The 24,739-nt window shown below is 39.4% G+C and overlaps 1 protein-coding gene across 1 annotated transcript in view; it reads left to right on the top strand.

Annotated features, from left to right (window-relative positions):
- Window positions 1-20,811, top strand: part of grapa (GRB2 related adaptor protein a) — a 30,885-nt gene extending 10,074 nt beyond the window's left edge. The window contains exons 4-5 of the mRNA XM_007572040.2: window positions 8,872-9,040; window positions 19,720-20,811. Of these exons, the coding sequence (XP_007572102.1) occupies window positions 8,872-9,040; window positions 19,720-19,905 (355 nt within the window). The 3' untranslated portion in view covers window positions 19,906-20,811. The remainder of the gene's footprint in view (window positions 1-8,871; window positions 9,041-19,719) is intronic.
- Window positions 20,812-24,739: the final 3,928 nt, after the last annotated feature.

Genomic DNA, 24,739 nt, shown 5'->3' with positions numbered 1-24,739 from the left:
ATAACACTTCGAGCAGAAAATGTTTCACACACACACACACACACACACACACACACACACACTTCAGTATTTTTTCCTGTTTTCTTTAAATGTTACCCCTTCGGTTTGAACAATGCCACGGTCAAGTCATGAACTCTGGGACACAGGTGCACCCAAACAAGTACAAACTGGTTTCCTGTTGCATTTTTCCTGTCCCAGCTGAAGGTCATGTGAAACAAAAGAAATTTTGCCCCCTTTAAAAGTGGATTCCTGTTTCCGTAAGCCAAATGGGTCTCCAACACATTGTGCTTTTAAAAATCTGTGCACTGCTCGAAGTCAACACGTGAACTCTGTTTATCTAAGAAGGGAAGCCTGTCACTGGCTCTCTGTGAGATTATTATCGTTAGAAACTAAAAACACATCATCCCCATTAATGATGCAGCCTTACTGCAGAATGCATACAACACAAAACCTTGAAATACTGTCTAAATGTCTATTAGTTTGTGTTTTAACAAATAAATTAAAAAAAACATTCTCATTACACACAGTAATATATTTAAAATACTTATTATGGTTGTAGCTTTTTTAAGCTAATAGCAATATACAAATTAGATTTGATAAAATTATTTTACATTAGTATAATTAAAGCTTTTTTTTATTTTTTATGAACCTTGTCTACACAACCATGAGGAAGATTACTGTCAAGCAATCTGTACAGAGGGCTGCAACCAAGCATTTTATTAAAAAAAGTTAAGTGGAAGGAAAAATGTGGTAGACAAAGCTGCACAAGCAGAATAAATAATTGTAGGCTTACTGGAAGTACAAACAAAGCTCATTGAAAAGCTTACTTATTTTTGAGATGTTAAGAGACACCAAACCCAACATGGATTAAGGGCTCAATCTGGGCTCCTTTAATAGTTCTGCAGGGCCGCAGGTCGATTGCCTCCATGTATCACCACAATAATGGAGCAATGTATGAAAACAGAACTGAGTTTGTGTTAAGACAACAAACTGTAGAAGCTTGTTGATACTTTGAAAAATGTAATGTATATATGGTCGTTTTTGAATACCAGCACCATAAAGCGTCCTTGGGTATAATTGTTTTCCATTTGCTCAGGCTCTACAAAGACCAAACTGGATCTGGTTGTTCACTGGGCTTGTCATCCGTCATCATTAGGCTCATATTAGGGACATTACTCCAGAGTGGAGCTGTTAACAAAAGCTGACCCTCCAAGCTAAGCCTATGTTACAGTTACATACTGTAAGCTTCTCTGAGCTTTGAGTAACACACAGTGAGTTCAGTATCCTATGGATATCGCGACTTGAGGGGTAATTTCACACTTGATGGCTCTCGGGAAAAAAAAAAGAATAAATTAAGGCATGTGGAGGAGAAATCGTGTAATGAAATGAAAAAGTAAGCAAGTTATTGTTATGTAACCTTCTGTTGGTGTGTGTGTGTGTGTGTGTGTGTGTGTGTGTGTGTGTGGGTGTGTGTGTGTGTGTGTGTGTGTGATAAATGCTGATTTTTCCTCTTAAGTTGTATTTTGCCTAACTGGTCTTAAATCAATTATATATAGCCAATTTTAGAAACACTTTTAAATCTCAAGTCAGGACCCCTGAAGCACCATTCTTGAGTGTGCATGCATGCTCATTAGACCATGAACAGAAATAGATCCAATGAGACCAGAGCTAAATGGAAGAACCCTGTTGCAGTAGCCGAAGCGATGTCCATGTGTCGCTGGCAAATGGGTGTATTTAAATCAGATTTGTGTTTTGCCAAACCAGGCTGTATTCTGTCTGGTGCTTCAAGCAATTAATTGCTTAAAACAGTAAACACTACCAGACTTAGAATCCTATTTGTATGCAAAAACTTGCATATTTATGGAGGCCATGAATACTTTTTGTTCTGTTTTATAATTCTACTCACTACTGGGGGATCCGTTCCCATCTTAAGCCATTTCTGGGTCGACGCACACTTTGGAACGGAAACATTCATTTCAAATACAAAGCAAAGTAAACAGCAACAAAGGCAAAGCGCACATTTGCACATATCAGAGTGTGAAATTGAGATAGTTATGAAGAAAGGAAAATTATATTTGTATTGGTAGGGTTTTGGTTATGGTATCGCTAACTGAGCGGAGCCACTTCAATGGAGGAAAACTGAAACAAAAGCAATCAGCTTTGTTAGCTCAGAGAAATGAAATCTGCAGGAGTAGAAAGAAATGATCGGATTATAAACAGGGGGCCAAAAAGCTGCACAGCTTATGCACAGCATCAAGGCTTTGGCAGAAATTCATCACACCGCTAAGGAAACACAACCCTAAGCAACCAACTATCAGAAATGATGTGTTAAAACTCGCTTTCTTTCAAAGACTATGCAGCAGCCACAAGTGGTAGTTCTGCATTAATGTCATGCCACGGGCAAGCGATTCCTTCTGCAGCCCGAGCACAACCAACACGGCAAAGACCATTTTGCAAACAAATTGGAAAACAAAAACTTTTTGTTATCTAAGAAACAGTAAGAACAAAAAAAAAATTAATAGATAAATAACATCTGCTCAAGGGCAACTGAGAAATACGCTCTTTTTGTTTGTTCTGCAGCATTTCCACTGTAAAGCTGTGCTGCCTTGGGCACAGAGTCATCCCATCCAGAGCAGAAACCTGTAGGCATTCCTGTCGCACACCACTAAAGTTGGTTTGCCTAACGCAACCACAAGTGAAAAATGATTTATCAAGAAACAAACAAACAAAAAACAGGTTTTCCAAGATCTAAACTTTACCTTATTTCTTATTTAACAGTGTTTTTATTTATTTCTACTTGATTATGTCAGCTCTAAGAATCTTCAGTTTCTTAAACATACTGTATTCATCCCAAAGGTGGTAAATTAAATATCGATCACAAATGGAAATCAAATCAAAAATAGAAAATAAATAAATAAATAAATAAATAAACGTGAGTCACATTTGAGATTAGAGAGAAAGCTGTGGCTAAACAGAGTGTTTTAATAAAATAAGGAGAATTTAGAGGGAGAAATGCAGGAGGAGTGGGAATGCAGGTGGTGGACAGAGGAGACCAGTAACAAATGAAGGAAACCAGTGAGTTTATTACTGAGGTAGGAGTGGGTGGAAAATGACAAAGGAACCATGAAGTAATAAGAGTTGATGAGGAACAGCTGTGGCAGAATGAAAGTGAAACTGATGGAGAGAGACTAATTAACACAAGGAGCTGAGCTAAGACTCAGAGAAACTACAGGGAGGAAAAGATTTAAGAGAACCACATCCAATTTCAAGAACTAAAATCAATATGTTAAGTCATTAGAAACATAAATGAATAAGAAAATGCTTAAAAGTTGAACACAAACACAAACAAAAACAAAAACACAAATAACGGCAGATCATAACAGCCTGCAAACATGTGGACTGAATTTTGTAACCAAAAAGTATGTGCAGGATTTCAGTGTGCACCCTGAGGTGGCTCAGTAATTTCTTTGTTGGTTCAGCTTCATTAAACAGGTGGACATTGATATTGCTAGGTAGTGTATGGATATATGAAGGATGACAGCACACAGTCAGGCTATCTTAGCATAAGGGCAGAAGGAAGCGGCTGTGGCATAAATTTCCAAAGAAACACATCCTGATTTTCAAAATGAGCATCAACTTTATTCTAGGTTTACAAGTCAGCGCAATTTGGTTAAAGTTTATCAGAAAACAATGTAACTTGTGCTATTTCTTTTGTTGCTAGGCTGAGCAAAGTACTTTTCTTACATTTAGCTAACAGACATCTTAGTTTCACACAACCTCAGAAATTTAAAAGTAGGTTAATCCGTTGACAGAAGGAGTCGAAGATTACAAAAAAAAAAGTGCCCTGCTTGCTATAGGGCTTGAAAATATATTCCCACAAAAAGACGTTTCTTTTGGCCAACATTTCTAGCCGTGAGCCATAAAATGGAATTGTATTCTTTTATTGTTACTGTTGGTGTGGTTTACTCTTTGAATTCCTCTGTGTGACCCCAGCAGATCAATGGTAGAATTTAATATCACAGTTCAGTGATCAAAGCACAACTGAAAGATACTGATAGAAACAGACAGAAAGACGCGACACAGAAAAAGTATTGAGTTCGACAAAGAGCGGAGGAGCAAGCATTGTGGGTGAAATAGGTCAAAAAGGTGACAGTTTAAGATAACATGGGTTTGGTGGATGATGCAAGTCTGCATTTCACTGAAACTGAACTATGACCGGCTGCACAGTGGCGCAGTTGGTAGAGCTGTTGCCTTGTAGCAAGAAGGTTCTGGGTTCGATTCCTGGCCCCAGTCTTTTTGCATGTTCTCCCTGTGCATGCGTGGGTTTTCTCCGGGTACTCCGGTTTCCTCCCGCAGTCCAAAAACATGACTATCAGGTTAATTGGCCTCTCCAAATTGCCCCTAGGNAGCAAGCATTGTGGGTGAAATAGGTCAAAAAAGTAATAGTTTAAGATAACATGGATTTGGTGGATGATGCAAGTCTGCATTTCACTGAAACTGAAATATGACTGGCTGCACAGTGGTGCAGTTGGTAGAGCTGTTGCCTTGCAGCAAGAAGATTCTGGGTTCGATTCCCGGCCCTGGTCTTTTTGCATGGAGTTTGCATGTTCTCCCTGTGCATGCGTGGGTTTTCTCTGGGTACTCTGGTTTCCTCCCGCAGTCCAAAAACATGACTATCAGGTTAATTGGCCTCTCCAAATTGCCCCTAGGTGTGAGTGTGTGTATGCATGGTTGTTTGTCTCTGTGTTGCCCTGCGACAGACTGGCGACCTGTCCAGGGTGAACCCCACCTCTCGCCTGGAACGATAGCTGGAGATAGGCACCAGCACCTCCCGATCCCACTAAGGGACAAGGGTGTAAAGAAAATGGATGGATGAAATATGACCAAGTCTGCAGGAAGTTCTGAATCTTCTTTTAACCTTTGCCTTCAATTTTGCTACAAAAGTATGGCAAAAAAAAAAAGTCAAATTCTTTTTAGTGTTGGATTTTTTTTTCCCAACTAAGTGTAGAAAATGTAAGATTGGATTAGGAAAATCAGTGCAACATCACCTTGAATTCATTTCAGACTTTTTTTTTTTTTTCGAAGCCACAGCTTCGACTTCTTATTCCCTCCCCTAATGTGTTTCATTACTCTCATCTCTAGGTCTCGGTGGACAAAACAAACTCATACACACATCCTCCCTTTCATCCCCCACTGAGCTATTGAAACAGGTGATGCCTTATTAATGCTACAAGCGACTCGAGCCCCCCCGCCGTGACACGCATAGCTGGCGTACAAGGGCAGACTGACACGCACGCTGCCAAAATGCTACATCTCCAGCAGATGAAATACAGTAGAGTCAGCAGCACACACACGGACACACACGCTTTGGTTGGCACAAACGCGTCATGTAATCTGCGATTTCCAGCACATAAGACTCTCTGTTGCACTCGACAGAGTCACCGAGTTGCATTGCCAGCTGGAGGTGTCAGTGTGGTCAAGCGAAATATTCCACACATCTGCAGCAGCAGCAGCAGCTTATTAGGAGCGGAACAGCGGATCAGTAAGAAGAGAGGCTGGCAAAGTCCAAAGAGAGACAACAAGAACAGGGAAGTGAGAACAGACTGGCGGCGGAACGCAAAGCAGCAAGGCGGACCGTTGACCTTCATGCCGACCGGGATTGCGCCGGCGCAAGGCAAAAGTTTTGAAAAAATTACTCGTCTTCTTCCACAGCGCGTCTATCTGCTCCATCTCCACATCCATTTCATTTTCTCTTTCATTCATCCATCCACACTCTCTCTTTCTTTCGTTTCCTTTCACTTGGAGAAAGAGAGAGCACAATCTCTCCATCGCTGAGAGCCCTAATTACAGTGGATCGGAGAGATGAGACGGCACTTGCTGAGAATGTGCTGGGAGTGCTTGTAATCCAGCGGAGACAGATGTGTTCTGCATTATTACAGCTAACTGCTTCTCCGCCGTCTCTGGGTGTTAATTATCAAAATTGTCAATGTGATTCCGAGCAACATAACACATTCTTGCTTCCCTTTTCCTACATATATTTTTTTCTTAGTTTAGCCCTTTGCAAACAACTGCTAACCATTGTACTGTCTAAAAGGAGCAATATGATACTCCCAAAGAATAAGTGGAGCTTATAGGGCGACGGATGATCTAGGGTGAAAAAAGTTGCTTGCTCATTACTTTACCCTTAAAGTTCATTGCAAGTATTTCGCTAAATGTGTGTATTCATGCAGAAGTTATACGCTGCACAGCAAATTAGGAGCGTGAAGTTTAGCATTAATGGCGAATAAATGTTTGATTTGACTCTGATCAGATGGATGGAGCTGATTATGCATCATTAATCTTTTGCTATCTCCTGTCCAGAACTAAAACTCCATCCACATTGTGGCTTTAAAAAAAGCAAAAAAAAACAAAAAGCTTGATGGCGCAAAGCAGACAAGCCGAGGAACTATAAAATCTGACCAGTGGCGACACAATATCCCACAGACAGGGTGCAGCAGAGAACTCTTGTCGGTGCTAAAAATGATACTTCTGACCTAAACACATGGGTTGAATGAGTCAGTGAGAGACGGATCTAAACGAATCAAGGCAAGAAAACCCCAGATCCAGATAGAGAAGTGTGATGAGAGCACGAAACCCATGGCTAAAGCACGAGGAAAGAGAGACAGATGGTGCTTGCCACTTGCAAAGATGGAAAACAATGAATATTTTTAACATAAAGCTGCCCTGTTGAGCGAGGTGGAGGAGCAGCCAAGGAAAGTCCAATCGTGAGGCAGGTTTTTCACGCAGCTCAGAGTCTGGATAGAGAAAGATATTCTGGGTCACCAAAAGTGATGCAAGAGGAGATCCGGTCGCATCGATGAGCATAAAAAACATTTTTATCGCATGCAAAGAATAAATCCATAACATTATATCACTGAAATTAGATTGAAAAAAATAAATAAATAAAAGAAATGGTAAGGATTTTGCCACTGTTTTTTTCTTCTCATGTGTGATGACATTTTAAAAGTCATTAACATAAGCCTAACACACACACACACACACACAACACACACGCACCCCTCCTCTGTGATGTGTTTAGAAATATGGGGGTGTTGTGCTGATTCCCACTGCATATTTGAAGCAGTTACATAAGCACATAATCACAGAGAAGATGTCCAGATTTCTAAAGATAAGCCTGCAAGTTACTTAGCAACCTCCGCAAAGCAGGACACGGGAGCAGGTGACTGCCAATTTCTCCTGGCCAAACTCTTTTGATTATCACAACAAGGCACGCACTTCAACACCGCGGCTATTTTTATCCGTGTCACTGGGTGCGATTTATCATTATTCAGCTGCACGAAAGCACGCCGGGCTCTCGGTAGACCCTTATTCATCAAAAATATTTCATGAAACGCTGGCAGCTGCTTGGTGCAAACTGCCACAGATGAACCACAGACCTCTGTTTAGCTCTACAGTCAGAGTGCTTTGGATGCGCTGAAACTATATGACCAAGTTAGTAACACTCGGTTGGCATGATCTGCTTTGCACAAAATTCCCGAAACCCACTGGGCAGCCCGGGTAAATGTCATTGTGTGCTCTTTTAGCACCATGTAATGACACACACGCACACACACACACACGCACGCTAAAAGCAAAGGTTGAATTATTAATTGCATTCACCTCCTCACCATTGATTCAGACTTTCAGGTTTTTTCTTGTTTTGTTGGTCTTGAAAGTTCTTTTATTTCAAAACAGCCTGCAATCTAAATTCAATTAACAACTAAACTAAATGTGAAATAAGGTTACTGCGTTTCTTTCATTCTTTTTTTTTAAGGGATAAACGGATAAGACTGCACTGAATGCATGCCAGCTCCAACAGCTGACAGCTGCGCAGCCAGAGGGAAATCTCTTCAGACTAAAGGCCAATAGTGTTGGTGTCTTTCCAAAGCTGGAGTTGAAATAATTGTCTGCCAAAAACAACTTGTGATGTGAAGACACTCTTTTTAGTCCAAATGGGTTTCACTCTTGACTTTTGGTGTTGGAAGCTGGGGGCCAACTTGGTCGCAGCTCCCCCTTGTGGTGGCCTATATAGAAACCAAGCTCTCCACTGGTATAGAGGAGAAGGGGGAAAAAAAACAGTTTATTAGCTACTGCTATCAAAATCAAAGATTTGTCTGTATTTAAAAAAAAAAATGTAGATTAGGTGGGTTGTCAATATCTATAAGAGGCAGTTGTCTTCAATCCTTTTTTCACTTACTGAATATTTGGGTTGTAGCTATAAAACATCAAGAGGGCAAACAGATTCTTGAGACTGAGCCCGGCCACCCCATGGAGGAAACTTGTTTTGGCCACTTATGTCCAAAATCTTTGGGTCAGTGTCCACATCCCATGAACGTAGTTAAGGTTTAAAACATGGACGGACTGGAAAATTCAAAGATTTGCTTTTCGTCACTGCTCTTTCTTCCCCACTCCGTAATTTGTCTGTGCATACTTGAACGCCGTCCTATCATCATTCAGGAACAAGATACTTGAACTCTTCTTCTAGATTCATCTGACTTGGATTTAGCGAATTATCCCTCAGACTTCGAGTAGCAACTCATTTTATGGTTATACATCTTATGAAATAACAAGGTAGGATTAGCTCTGCAAGCACAGCTGATGGCCACAGGAAGTCAGAAAAGCAGAGGTAATGAATTAAGCAGTTTCATAATCGAAATTAGGTCAGAAAGTGAAATTTGTGATTGTTTATTTCTACCTTGCTGAAGCCATTTCGAGATGACTTTGCTGTGTATCGTCTTCAATGTTGGCGCTGCGACGGACGCTGACATGTTATTCGCATTTAGTTTGTCAACAAGAAGCACTTAATTTGGCCTCTGCTCTGCTCTTTCGCAGCTACGGGGACCACGTTCAGCATTTCAAGGTGCTGCAGGACCGCTGCAGCCAGTACTACGTGTGGGACGAGGCCTTCTCCTCCCTCAACGAGCTGGTGGAGTTTTACCACAGCAACAGCATCGCTAAGGAGAGGACAGTGTTTCTGAGAGACCCCGAACAATTCGCCAGGGTGAGCATATATGACTCATTGTTTCTGTCTCTCTGCCTAGCTTTTATTTAACCATGGCAACCATGGAAATTTATGCTTTTCTTCAGCATTTCAAGCCCAATTTGAACAAGTGAAGAGAAGTGCTTAGATTAAGTTGAAAATGTTTTTTTTTTTTTTCAATTGGCCATGATTTTTTATTTTAAATATATTTATTGTCGTCTTTAATAAAATTAGCCAATTAGCCACACAAGTGTGTAGACTCCATTTTTTTCCACTTTGCTCACCAAACCATAAAAAGAACATCTGCTCCCGTCAGCCACCTTCATCACACTCGCACTCGTCAAGAATCGGATGAAACTTTGCGGTGCAGTCAAGTAATTATACTGTCTGACGTCCTGAAGGTGGAAAGAAAACACACGACTTACAGTGTTCGTTTTTCCATCTCGCTTAAACTTCGAGGCGCGAGCTCTAAGTAATGGAGCTGACAGATCCGGGAGCGCTCCATATGCTCGGCGACTGCAGCGGCAGAGTTTGATCCAAAGGTTTCTGCTTGTAATGAAAGATCACAGAAATCCTTCAGTGTCCGTCGCTGAGATGACAGAACGCGACACGGGAGAGGAAAAGCGTTTTTATTAAGCGACCAGCAAACGCATGCAAAAAGAATAAATTAGCTTCCTATATTTACACTTCAACACATTCTCCCCCGGGACGCCCACTGTCAGACCTTCTTCTACTCTTTCATAGACATATATCTATAAACATAGATATATGTATGTGGTGGCGTCCCCGTTGGGGAAAGGTGATGATTAGACCGGCGTTAGAAGACAAGCTGGCACTGCATGGCAGCTATTCCTGACAGAGGCAGACGAGCTGCACCCCGTAGGCTTACGCAGTCACTGCGGATGCTTTTTGATCCACGGCGGCGCTGAGAGCGCGTTGGGATCACTCTGGCGATGTCAGAGTGGAAATGCTCATCAGGTTACATTTAGTCCTCTTAGCTGACATGTGAGATCAGGGCGCAGCTCATTGGAGGTCATTTATTAAGTGGCTGCTGTACGTACGCCTGTCTACATGAGGGCTGAATGACAAGTATGGGTTTGCATTGGAATGAATTCGTCTTCATTGTGTCGTCCCTCCCTCCTTCCCTTCCTCCCTCATGTCCTGAAAATATCTCACCTTTAAATTCCTTCTCATTATATTTAATGCAGATATTATGTTGGGGAAATGCTTTTCCAACTGCATGCTTCAATTTGTAATTTCATAAAATCATTTTTATTCATGTTTAAACATTCCTTAAAAGAAATTTAACCTTTACTGCAGTAGCGTAATCTCACATTTAGATTGAACTGATTAAAAAACAAACAAAACAAAAAAAAAGAACAAATGTGCAACTTTCAATTTGAGGACATTTGCTAATGAGAAAATAATCCCCATGTCAAGAGAAGCATTGGTGAAAACCCTAGAAACTTTATCAGAGTATAACAACTCTGGCTTCCTGTTTTTACGAGAGTCTCAGTTCTTTTAGCAAGTGGCTATGCGACTGAACAAGGACCCATATTTATCTTGCCACCGCCCACAGAGAGCAGGAGGAAAGGTTGTGAAGAAAGAAAAAAAAACCCCTCAAAACTGCAGCGTGAAGTTTCGTGTTTGGGTTACCAAGTATCCATAGCAACTATTAGACTCCATCTACATGATAGTTTGTTTTCATGATCAAAAAAAAGATGTCTCTCGTTTCCCACCATCACAAATGTAGATGTGTAGAGTTCGCTGGACTCCACTGGCACTTTCACTGCAGCCGCACTTGAGGAGAGTGTTTCAGATGGCAATATGGTAAAGCCTCTTACCCGAACTTTTTATGATTTTCCTTAAACTGCCATCATGTCTTTGAAAAGGACAATGATTCGAAGGAATATGGAGCACAGGAATGTAGCCTTCATCACATAATCCGCCTTTTTCTACAGCTATATCCAAGCGTGCAGACCTATATATAAATAAAAATAATTATTCATTTAAACCACAAAAAAGTGTGAGAACATATTTATTTACTGTTTTTGCGTTTTATACATCCTTATGTGTGACCAGCAACGCGACCTTGAGTAGAATGAAGCTGCACAGACATGAACTACAGCGAAAAGTTGAATCAACACAGTGATAAAAGTCTTCCATAATGCATTTCTAGCCTCCATAGGTTCAAAACCTGCTTCTTCTAACTGGCTGCAATTAAATATATCACAATGATTTGCTCATAGTCAGATAACCATTTTGCTGCACTCACTTTAAGTCAGGGTCTAACAGCAAGTGACAGGGAACATAGAGGTCACATGAGCCATTAGAGCTTGATCTCATATGCTCATGATGATGAGCTAATCATGCTGGTGTTTAAAACCAAATATAAAATCCCCGTTTTCCTGTGTGGTCGCCTCTGACAGAGCACAGAAGATCCGTTGGTTTTATGGTGATTAACTTTGGTCTCATAAACCTTAGGAAGGCAGGATGTGTTGTTTACGTGCATCCCCCCAGTAACACGAATCCATTTTCTCTTTGGATTTGATTTAGATTTTAATGAGAAAAAAAAAAAAAAGGTCTGAAGAAAATATGGATTATTAGAGAAGACAAATTAGTTTCTCTGATTTGGTCCATAATCCAGTTGATGCGATAAAAAGCTATTCATTTGTATTTTAGGATGGCTGTGTGCACATCTATAGCAACGTCTCTAGCTCTTAAAAAAATCAAAAATAAAAAAAAATCTATTTTTGGCTTCATGTGTGACAGCACGGGACGTTTTTATTGCAAATTGGAATAACTTTTGATGATGTATGGCAGATATAAGGCTTGTTAGAGAGGAGCAGGCCGTCAACTGGATGAGCCAGCAGAGAGGATGCACAGAATGCTGTGTGCCTGGAGACGGAGGCAGTGACGATTGTTTACAAGTACACAATAACTATTTACCCTCGGCTGTTTGTGTTTTTCGCCATTTCCATTGCAACATTTACTGCTGGCGTTAGTGACGGATGAGATGATTTAGTCCAGATCATGGAAGCGATGGATCTGTTGCAAAACGTCCATCCGTCTGGTGCAGAATCTGATCACAAATTATAAAATTATGGCCTAATGATTTTTAAATTTTTATTTTTTTTTTATTTACAAAAGTTACCGCATAAAAGGCCACAGAACTTGCAAGATGACTTGACGCGTGACTCACCGCCCATGCAGTTCCCACAGTCTCGTCTCTTGTCTTGGCTTAAGAGGAAATCGCAATGCAAACAGCTGTTATTTTAGCTGAAACTTGTTCATGGACTGGAACTACCGGTTCTGGATCAGCTTGCCGGATGTCTTGGTGGTTCCTGACCTTGAATCCGAAACCATGTTGATTACAGAACGAAATACTTCTACTGAAAGTGAGATGAACTCTTGGAACCGTCTTTCATTCCAGTTACGTCTTTCGAAAGCTGTTTTCAAGTTTCAAAAATGTAATCTTCTCATCGGATAGACATAAATTTCAAGGTCAAGCACCTAAAACAATAACCAAAGTTTAAAGCTGCAACTAATTTTGGATTATTGGGAGTCTTTATCAAATTTCTGAAAAGCTCTTCATCTGCTGTGCATGATTTACATGAGTTTCTATGCTGAAATAAATTATTTTAACAAGCAAGCAAAGAGGTTAAGAATACTTGAACTCCAGTCCAAAAAAAGCAAACAGAGGTCGCCTCAAGAGAAAACATGTCACAGCTCATAATAATTTAATATATATATTTTTTTATTTGTTTTATTTTTAACACACTCGCGTCTTTCTGAACCTTGTTAGGACAGCGTCTTTCCAAAGCAGCTCAAAAACATAGTCCACGTATGTCTGTACTGATGCCATCTGTTATTTCGGTCCTGCAGATGCGTCTGGCCGCAGCTCAACATTTTTTTTTTCTCCTTTCAGATATCAACTGTAGCCTTAAAAAAAAAAAAGCTCCCTTTGGAGTGCGTGCAGGAAAAGGAGAAGAAGGGAAAAGGCGCTGGTGTAGCCCGCAGATAGCCAGTCACTACGACTCTGTAGCATTTTGAAGATGATCGGATAAGGAAGGAATGTTGGAAGACTTTTTTTAAAACTTTGTTATAAAATCGTTCCCCTTCTCCATTTAATCTGTATTCTCCGTCTATAAAATGGAAAGAAAAAGTAGTAACAACTGCAAAGAATATAAAATGTGTTGAATACAGGGGCTGTATGCTCATCTGAGGATGATCCACATATATTGATCTTTGAGATGGGGGAGATTTACTGCAGTAAATCTGGTCCCTGAGACTCAGACAGCTCTTTTCACCCCAATGTTATGAAACGGTGTGACATTTAGGAAGGCTGGACTTCAGCTTTCCATCCACTTTTTTAAATCCTGCATTTTATATTTCATATCTAGTTAATGATATGCAATAGTAAGAGTGAAATGTAGGGCTTTTTTTTTTTCTTTTGTGTTCCCAGAGCAGCCAAACTGTTGCCTTTATAGCTTCTCTTGATATTGTTTCTAACATACAAGCTAGCATTGGTACTGCAGCACAGCTACGCTCAGCAGGAATGTAGAAGAAAGGCAGTCTACCAATTGTTTATGGTATATCCGGTTTTTCTTTGTAAGGTTACAATCATTTGGGCTTGTAATCACAATAACATCTGCTCAGTAGTTTCAAAATCGGTTAATAAATACGTTAATATTAAGTGTTGGCCACAAGTTTACAGAGTTCTTAAGCAAGGAGAGATTTTTTTTTCTTTTGCTCATAAGAAGGAAAGCTGAAACCAAGGCTCTGTGGTATTAACATGTCCATTGAAAGCATCCTCAGTTGTTGCTTATTGTGACAAAAGATATGCATGAATTCAGAGGGAAAGTTGCTGTTTTGCTGCAAATCTTTTTTTAAAACAAAGTTAATACAATTAAAAAATCAAATAAATAAATAAAACTAAGAAAATCTGAATTATAAATCTCATTTTTTTTAAAAAGTACTTCCGATGTTGATGAACGCCAAATCACATAATTACAGGATTACTTTTTTCTTTGTTTCAGCTATATGGGCCAGTTTCACAGACACAGACTAACTGAATGCTGATTTAATTGCGTATCCCTCTTTTTGTATTACCAACCCCATTGTGCTGTCAGTCCTTCCAAACTAATTCCTTCTCAGCTCATTACATGGCTATTTTTTTTATCTCTGCACAGCAGAATAGAAAATAATTTTCAGCGTTTTCTTTTTTATATTTTTCCTCCACACCTCATCCTTAATATCCCTGTGTTCCTGTTCCACTAAGTTTTCTTTTTTCAAACAAAAACCCCTGTCAAAGCAAAAAAATAATAATTTGGACCTTTCTGTCATGTATCCCTCACCGGTCTGCTTTTTTTTTTTTTCTTCTCATGACTGAAACACAAACAGGATGAAAGACTTTATTTTCTGCCTTAAATGTCATGGGTGCGAAAATGTGGAGACAAAATTAGAACAAAGACACAGCCTGTTCACATTACTAATTAAATTGTACCACTGTGAGAGCTCTGTCCGGGTTGAAGTGGATCGTGGAACGGATGCCAAAAATTGATGGGTCCTGCTACTCCTTTCCAAGCTATCACTAATCACAAACTGGCACAGAAAGAAGAATGGGCCATTCTTTAATCGTCACTCGCGTGTCCACACGAGGGACGCTCACACGGCTCCAGCTTGTGTCTTATCGTTCCCAAGCAGCATATAGTGCCCTGCAAAAAATATGAATATACATTGAATCCTCCACTTCTTGCCAAATAACAGCTAATAAAGCCAGAAACCAGAAGTTTGTGGTGGCTCTCAACAGTGACGCCCCCAGAATTTTATTTATTTTATTTTATTTTATTTTATTTTATTTTTATCAATTAGAATAGAATTGAAGCAAGTTTTATATATTTAAAATAGTTTGTTTCGTGTTTTCGTGCAATATATTTTTTTTTTATTAGATTTAAATTTGTTTTAGTGCCATCTCCCACTAATGTCGTCTCAAGACACTTTGCAAAACAAACAGATTGAGTTTGTGTGCAGCAATATTAAAATGTACATTTAATCATAATGACACAATAGAAGTTATGAATATGGGGGAGAGTTTGTGACTTTTTGAAAAAAAAAAAAAAGGTTTGATTGGCTCTAGAGGCCTTTATTTGATAACGAATTGACAGGAAAGTGAGAAGACATGCGGCAAATGTCACCAGGCTGGGAATCAAACCCACGACGGCCATGTTGACGACTAAGGCCTCCATATGTGGGTTGTGCCCAACCCCTGCGCCACCACAGCACCCTGTAACTCTGTCCTTTGATGCTAGTTCACTCAGATTTATTCGTGGGTATTGTTTTTCCTTACCATCACCTTCAGCCTGAGTACTATAATAGACAAACCTACAGTCGCCTAATACCCAGAATTTTAGCAATGATACTTTGGCACATTCACACACACACACACACCTACACACACACACACGTATCCAAGCAGCATTAGTATTCCTTTCAGCCTCTCGGTTCGCTCCTAGCTCGTACCGCATCCGCTCTCCTCTGCGGGAGCGCAGCTGACAGCTAAGAGGTTAGCTACGTTTAAGATGTTCCCTCCGAAAATAGCCGCTTTTATTCTGCCGCTCTTAAACTGCTTTTACTTCACCAGTCGACACAGATCAGAGGAGGCCGGCTATCGGGGGGAGAAGAAAAGCATCACTGCTGTTTAAGCTCAAAGAAAACACATTGAGACAGAGAAGGGACTGAAGAAGTGAAGGCAGTTCCCATTAGAGCCCTAGATGATGTTTTTTTTTTGCCAATGTTTCTTATCGCCGATTTCTGTAGGTGTGCATATCTGACCGTCACGTCTATATTTTAAAAGCGCCTTTTCTGTTGCAACCTTTCCAGGCTATGCTCTGACTTTTTTTTTTAAAGTCGGAGTTGTGCAACTTTCATACTTCACGAAGATGATGATGATGACATTTTTGTGAAAGCACATGCCGCTCGTCAGGCTAGACCAGAAAGCTGCGCTGCGATCTAACATATTTTCCCTAATTGATATTTGCTGTGCAACACCAGCAGTTGTTTAGTAACAACGTGCTAGATTGAAGAACTTTAATAAATTATAGGTTTTTTGAGTAGAGGAGCTGAAAGAGGTTTTGTCTACACAAGGAGGGGTGAAAAACAAAACTATTGTTTTTCTTTCTTTGATTAGTTTGACATGTAGGAGATTGCTTGTCGCTATGCCCTCATTCCTGAGAAATATTTTTAACTGCAGTAAAACAGCTCCAAATATAAACAGATGCAGGAAGTGTGGGAAATCTCCTGCATATTCTGACACCCACCGTGTTAAATTTTCACCTCTAATGAGTCAAAATTAGACATCTCACTCTGCAGTAATATAAAGCTTTGACCTTTTGGCACCAATTTTATTCAATTCAGATTCATCTTTAAGAGCTGCTACATGAGAAAATATAAAAAGAATGTGTAAAATATTTTTTTTCTGGCCTTTCAGCTATGTGAGGCAAGTAATTATTTTTACCAGAAGAGGCAAAACATCCCAGCACATGTGCGAGATAGTGATCGCTGTAAAACAGAGTTTATGATGTTTTGAACAAAACTAAAATAGTTTGTGGTTGATATTTTAAACTGTCTTTACCGTCTTATATCAGCAATGAGTATAATATTATAGAATTTGATATTTTTCTGCCTTTAATGATCGCGTAGCTCAACTATTAATGACACTTTCTTGTTAATCAGCTCATTCAAACATCAAAACAAACTAAGCAAAACCCGAAAAACATTTTAGACATACCAAGTGTTTTACTTTTAGACCGTATCCTAACGTTTTTGGACTGTTTAAACATTGTTTAATCATGTCCATCTGTAAATATCCCTCTGAGAGTTCCTTACTATTCTTTAGAGAATGCATGCTTGTATTGATTTGGAGATTTTTGAAAAGCCTACCCATATTTTCAAGCTTGAAAAGCTTTTGAAAGCTTAAAAATTAACAAAACACGGTAAGTTTGGTGCATTATTTTCAACCTACTGGATATCTATTGACTCAGGGTCAGTTTCTTCCTTCACCGATTTGAGAAAAGGTCTCCTAATCTGAATTTTTACTACTTAAAACAACAACAGGATTAAAACTGCAAATGGCAAAGGCACGTAATGACGAGCAGAAGTGTCCGGCTGTGTGCAGGAGCCTGAACGTACAACCAACATGCCTCAGTTGAAAATATTCATTTCAGGAGCTTCTTCCATCTTTATATTTAAACACCTCGCTCTCGCTGAAAATAGCAACCTTTGACTCCTCTTCCCTCAGAACCAGCTTCCACATCAAAAGTGTTGCGTCATGCGCTCGCTAATCCGGAACAGAACATTTTTACTTTCCTCTTAATAATCATTATGATTTGGCTGGTTGACTAAAAGGTAAATGCATTTTTTGTTATTATTTCTGATCCAAAAAAAATAAAAAATAAAAAATGAATAAGAAAGAAAAATACACTCAGGGAGCAAAAACTTCACAGAGGCGGCATTCTCTGTATTCTGGACCGGGTTGTGGTTGTTGAATTAAATAATACTTCTCCATAGATGAAAAACAAAAACTACTTTTGTCTGAGTTTTACCATTTCTTCAGTCGAGAGTTTTCTCTTCCAGACCCTTTGAAATATTGTGTTTTTTTTGGGAGGGGAGAAATTTTTAAAAAGTAATGATGAGGAATAAAAGATCTTTACTGTAGTTTGAAGATTGAAAAATAAAAATGCAGCAAGGCATAGTTACTGCGAACAATTCATTAAATGCGTTGCAATACGTCTCACTGGATTGTTTTAAAAGAGCCTTAAGGAGGCAAAAAAGCAATCTCTGATTTCCAGTTGAAATGAATTTTTTAATGTAAAATTAGATAGATAGATAGATAGATAGATAGATAGATAGATAGATAGATAGATAGATAGATAGATAGATAGATAGGACAAATAAAAAGTTTTGAAGACATGTTGATCAGTAATTTCTGCTTTAAGTCGTTGTGCAGCAGAAACTGAATTAGAGTTAATCAAATCACATGCAACTCGGCCCAGACTGCTGTGGTTCAGCCCTCCTACATGCATAGAGCTGGTCTCCCATGATTCAGACTTTCCACTCATTGTATGTTTCATTCTTGAAATGTGTCTGTGGGAATAGTGCTGAGTCACACTTACACTTCAATCACATGTTTGTTTTTTTGTCAAACTTATAATTTATTAATATATATATATTTTTTTTCTGAAAACATTTCCAATCTGTAATGTTTTACGGTGGACAAACATTACATTATGAGACTTACACAGATTCATAGCAAAAAAAACAACAACTTTTTTTTGTTGTTGTTGCTTGGAACAAAAGAGGGAAATAAAGATGCAGCGTAGTCCCTTGATGTCCATAAATATTACACATTGTTCCGTTTTTTTTTGTTTTTTTTTTCAAATAAATATCTGAAGTGACCCAAAAAGCTTGGATGAAAAATGAATATTGTTAGGTCGTTTTAACGAGGTATTTGCATCAGGGAAAAGTGAATATATTGAAGTTCTTTTGCTTAAAAAAAGGCATTGAAAGTCATACTTCATTGTTTGTTTGTTTGTTTGTTTGTTTTTTTTTTTACATATTTTAATATCAGACAAAGGTAACATTAGCAGTTTAAAAAGGCTGTTTTTTTTTTGTTTTGTTTTTTTTTCAAATTGTGCTTTAACATATTAAGGGGATTCAAAAAGAAAACTGCCATACTAACTTGCCTTGTCTTAAAAAACAGCAACTCCTCCCAGAATTTAGTAACTGGTTCAGCCAGCATTGGTTTCCAACTGCTGTCATCAAGAGTTTTACGATGAGTAGCGATGAATCTTTTACATCAGACGGATGAATTTTGGCCCACTTATCGCTGCTTCAGATGATTGTACTGCTGCATAATCCATGTGCACTTCAGCTAAGGGTCACAAGCTGATGATATTCTCCCTCAGGATTTTCTACTAGAGCACAGAATATATAGCTGCGACGCAGCAGAGCGGCACCGTCACGTTCGAAATGCCGTGTTAGTTTTACCCTAAGTCTGATTGGAGCACGCCTATTGGAAAATCTACTTTTCTCTCATTAGTCCACAGAATCATTTTCCCATAAATCTTGAAGATTATCAAATGCTTGACGAATTTGACAAGACTTCTGCTATTTTTCATCAGCTCTGGTTTTGGCCCTGTGTGGCCTCTGTGGTCCTGCAGTACTTTAGCTGTTTCTCGTCTCCTTTTGCTGTTTAGCATCTTTTAATATCTTTCATCTCCTATTTAAGTAATGTGCTGAGTGTATTAATCTAGCGGAAATCAGGCCTTAGTGTGACCAGGTAAATTGAGCTAAAAAAAAACAAACAAAAAAAAAAACCCACTGGTTTATCAAAGTTAATTCATAATTTCACACAGAAGGGTGAGTAGTTTCTCCACATAGCATGAGATAAGTTATGTATTCATTGTTTATTGAATTAAATTATTGTTTAAAAGCTGCTTTATGGATTTTCTAAAGAACGGCTGTTCTCGGCTTCCGTACAAATGTTTTGTAAGACTACCAAATTCCCACCATGCACGGCTGCAGGAGGTGGAAATTCAACTTTTCAAATTGGCATTCTGCTCATATATTTTTTTCTTGTTCATAAAGGGAGTGTCTCAGCGATTTTAACAAACGTTTCTCTCTCTGTCTCTTTCCCCCAGCGTCCCCATCACGCCCATGCTCTCTTCGACTTCAACCCCCACCACCCGTCGCAGCTGCGCTTCGTGCGCGGAGACGTCATCGAGCTCGTTGACTGCTCTGACTCGGTACGTTGGAGGGGTCGCTGTCACGGACGAGTGGGCTACTTCCCCCCCGAGTACGTCCAGCCCATTTATCAATATCAGTGACCCCATACGATGACAAAGACACGGCCACTACCCGAGGGTTCGTCCACCGAGGCGTCAGGACCCCAAACTTTCACCCCGTAAAAAAAAGAAAAGACAAACACTGCTCTCCTTCTCCACGGCTTCCCGCTGACCTCTGGAGTGATTGACTGACTGAGATGACCTCTTATGTCCAGGTCATCTCAGCTTTCACGCTCTTCCGCTTGATTCTTCATCTCAACGATATAAACTGACAGTTGAAAACACACGTGATCCCAGGCGTAATTATTCCTTTGTCTTTACAAGAGTTGGCGAACCCTTGCTAAGGTGACAAGTGAAGGCCCCGAGGAAGTTTTTCCCTCTGCAGATTTTCTCCAGTGTCCCTTCAGAAGGACATCCAGTGAAGAGCAGAAACTCTGAGGCTGATTATTTTTGCAAGGAACATCTGGAGATGACGGCAAACAAACCTGTCGACTTCAGAGGCCATGATATGAGAAGATTGTCTGTTCCTGGGAATTTAGATGCAAATCTGACTGAGTTTGGACTTGTTGCTCGTGTGTGTGTGGGTGTGTATGGTATGTCTCTGTCGAGAGTTGATTGTGAACCACTAAAGGAAGTCCCCCGAAGTGCAGTGAGGACTCGGTTATGATACAGTATTGAAAATACACTGCTTAAAATGTAATGAGCTTATTTTGTTCGCCGTCCATTTCTGTATGTATTTATTCCTACTCATATGTAATCTATGAAAAAGCATCTATTGTAAATAGAATTATTCATTACCGGAAGGAAACATTTGACAAAATTTACAACGTGAACTTGGGCTGGTCTTCCACTACTGGTTATAAGAAATCAATTAAACAAATTGATACATTTACAACTTTGAACCTGCTCTCCTAGCACAAGATAAATAAAAGAAAATATTTGTCATCAGCTTGTCTTTTGCAATAATTATAAGTCACAATTTAATAGTGAAAAGAGAAAATTTTGAAAAAACGTAACCAATTACATTTGAAAGATATAGAAGCATAGTTTTTTTGGCTTTAAGTAGGTTTATTTTTCCAACATTTTTGTCTGCTAATAATATACATATATAAAAGAACAACAACCAGGGGAAAAATTGGGCGACTGCAAAACAAAAATCAAATGGTGACAGTACAGTTATTGTAAAAAGAAAATATATCCCCTTAATGTTTTGTTTTCACATTTTGGTCACTTCTATTATTTATTTTTTTTTTTCTTTTTTATCAAACTTTTCCACTCTGACTTTGCTGAATAAATAATGACACGCTGACATCTGTGGTGTGGGATCTTGCACACCTCAGGTGGGATTTAAATAATTGAAGGACCTGGTAGAGATGAAGATCTTATTTACATTATTAAGACTCTGGCACTAACTGGAGGTGTACTTTCTTTTTTGCTGTGACTTCAGAGGATGATGACCATAATAAACCTTTTGTGCCAACAGCTGTTTTTTTTTGTGTTTTTTTTAATGCATCTAGGAAGAACGTACCCTTAATTACCATTTTAAATGATTTCTAAACACTGCCCTCCACATTGGTGTAAACAGTATTAGGTTATTTCATTTAAGTGGCTTTAGTACTTTTCACTCATACCTTCCAAGCAAGGTAATAAGGGCAAACATTTAATCAGATTCTGAGAAACCCCATCCATTCACCACCAGCATAAGCGTCGATCATCTTAAACACTAAAGTTGCAAAGGCGGACCATGCTTTCATCAATGTGCCTCATAACTTAAATATCTACTCTTGCATTTTCGACCATATTGGAAATTATAGAGTGGGTACAATAGGGTAGTTTATTTTGTGCATTGTCTTCAACTGTGTGATATTTGGTATTCAGAGCAAGTAAACAACTCATTGAATCTGTGCCAAACATGTTCATGGTGGGCAACTAACTGCTTAGAGAGCTTGTCAGACAATTAGTGCTTGGACAATTAGAAGTGATGAAGAAATTACTGACAGGTCAGCGGAGAGGAATGAAATTGAAGACGGGTTATATTCCTAATGCGTTAATCACTAAAGTCATTCACAAGCACTATTTAAAATTTACTGGCCTAGGTTCCTTTCTCTCCAGCGATTTTTGATTGTCTTCCATTTCTAGATGTAATCGCTGGTCAAAAGTAATTTATAATTTCAGTATTCATGCCACATATCTGCAGTGAACAGACCAGCAGTCGATTTCAAAGCATATGAATAAAAAAAGTCTGACTTGTCAATAAACTCGTCTTCTGTATTTGATGATGAGTCAGAGGAGAGCTCACTCCAGTCCGCTCGTGTTATCGACATATTATCAGGTCAAACTTTATCTACAGACTTCTCTGATGGTGCATGAGCAACAATTTATCTCTGCTTGAATTGAAGCTGGCAGCAGGGTTGCAGTCTGTAATTCCCAGAGACTGAATCGCTTGAATTTTGCTCTCCTTTTAACGCTCTTTTCTCCTTGTGTTGTTCTTGTCAAACCAGATTTTTCCCCCCTCCTCTTCAAAGAGTCACCTCTGGCTCTCCTGTGACAGGTAGTCAATAAACTAACACCGTTCTGGAGGAGAGCGTGGGAGAACAAAGGAGTTAAAGGTGTACCACAAATAGAACGGCTGTAATCTTCCTCTGATACTTTTGGAAGCTGCTGAGCCACTTTGAAGTCTCTGTGTGGCAATGGATATCTGTCTCATACACTGTAAAAGCTCTAAACTTCACTGTCACAAAGCAAAATGCGTTGGGGAAAAGTAACTTGATGAGGCAGAGACAAACAGGCTGTGATTGTGAAGAGAAAAATGACACAGAAAAATCTGGGGTATGGCTAGAAGAGAAAAACCAAAAGATGGCCTACAATGAGGAAGCAGAGTGTCAGAAACACGAAGAAAATCATCAGCAAAGAAAGTTTTAGAAAGCAGACAGCGAAGGAAGGTGTGTGAGGTGCGACATCACTGCTATTCTAGGGTGCTAGATTGAAAAAACAAACTGAACCAGTTTATAATGCAAACTGGCCTCCAGCTGAATAATCCCCAGTAAAGAAAAATATTAATTTTATAGATCAGCTCTGTCAAGAAGCACTTTGACACATTGAGATTCTAGTACAGCTTTGGCTTTTAAGGCCAAAAAATATGCTAGACTGGATTGTTTTTTGATGGATTTAGCTTATCAGTATATGAGAAAATCTTCAACAAGATGTTTTGTTTGTTTTGTTTTTTTGTTGTTGTTTTTTTTTAATTTCACCTAAAGTTATGAAATACTTAAGTCAAGGCAAGAGGAGGCACATAATAAATAGACAATGTGTTTTTATCTTTTATATTTGTTTTGAATTATTTAAATTTTTAACAACAAAAAAAGCTTCTTTTGTTCAGAAAAAACCCCCCAATTTAAATAGGACAGAAGCGTCAAATTCACACCTTCCTGTCTGCCCCCTGCATGTCGAGGTTTACCACCCAAATTCTCGTGACACACACTCTGTGTACACTGACATTTCAAATGACAGAGCTCATATTCAAATGGTGGCACTAAATACAGAACACATGACAACCTTACTGAGTCATTGCAGAAGTGATTTCTTCTACAAAAAAAGTTGAACCAGTACCTCATCTCCCACTATGAGTCTGAAGCAAAGGGGTGCAAAGACTAACCTGGACTTCTACCATTTTAAGCCACTCTAGTCTTAAAGACGTGATAGTCTTTTGTGTGAATGCTATTTCCAGAACAAGGGATGTGTGTGTTCTCACCTGCTACTTTTGGTCCGCTATCAGAGTTTGTTTCCTCCATTGGTCTGGACCTGGCTGCACAGTGGTGCAGTTGGTGGAGCTGTTGCCTTGCAGCAAGAAGGTTCTGGGTTCGATTCCCGGCCCCGGCCTTTCTGCATGGAGTTTGCATGTTCTCCCTGTGCATGCATGGGTTTTCTCCAGGTACTCTGGTTTCCTCCCACAGTCCAAAAACATGTCAGGTTAATTGGCCTCTCCAAATTGCCCCTAGGTGTGAGTGTGCTTGCTTGGTTGTTTGTCTCTGTGTTGCCCTGCGACAGACTGGCAACCTGTCCAGGGTGAACCCCGCCTCTCGCCTGGAACAATAGCTGGAGATATGCACCAGCAACCCTCCCAACCCCACTGAGGGACAAGGGTGTAAAGAAAATGAATGGATGGTCTGGACCTCTTGTGCAGGTGAGAAATATTTGCTTGCCAAGTTGAGAAATGACCACAATAGAGGACGGAAATAAGATAACATGCAAAACTTTTTTAGATATCTCCTCTTTTTTCTTACCAAAAACTATTTTCATGTTGGCAAAAGGCAAAACTGTAGCTTTTGCCAAATCTTGAAGTTGAGTTCGCTATGAAGGTTTCTCAGATGCTCCTCATTACGAAGTCAACGAACAATCTGCAAAATGGTAGCAGATGTTCTGCATCAATTCTGAAATAGAGTCTGTGCAGCAGATTGTCATATCAAATCACATTCCATGAATATATGTCGCTCCCAGAGCACTTTAAGGAAGCATGGCACGATGTCATAGCCTGAAGCCAATTTGAACACTTTTCCCCCCAAAGACACAAAGTTTCTACAGAGGAGTCCCCTGGACTGACTCTGTGTCAGCCCACTATGCCATAGACATGAGCAGACTGTCTGAAGTGTTCTCCAAAAGTCTATCATAAGTGGGGAAAGAGCCTGGAAGAGTTGAAAAGGTCACAGATGTCCAATTTCGGCAGTGCATGAAGCAAAAAAAAAAAGTCAAAAAGAATGAATTCAAATATGAACATGACTCAAATATGAATACAATGAGACATTAAAACTTTGGAAAATGTGCTTCTAGAGTGCAAAATATGTAAATAATAATAATAATAATAATAATAATAATAATA

Source organism: Poecilia formosa, unplaced genomic scaffold (genome assembly GCF_000485575.1).
Source record: "Poecilia formosa unplaced genomic scaffold, Poecilia_formosa-5.1.2 Scaffold293, whole genome shotgun sequence".
NCBI lineage: Eukaryota > Metazoa > Chordata > Actinopteri > Cyprinodontiformes > Poeciliidae > Poecilia > Poecilia formosa.
This window is presented reverse-complemented; position numbering and strand designations above follow the sequence as displayed.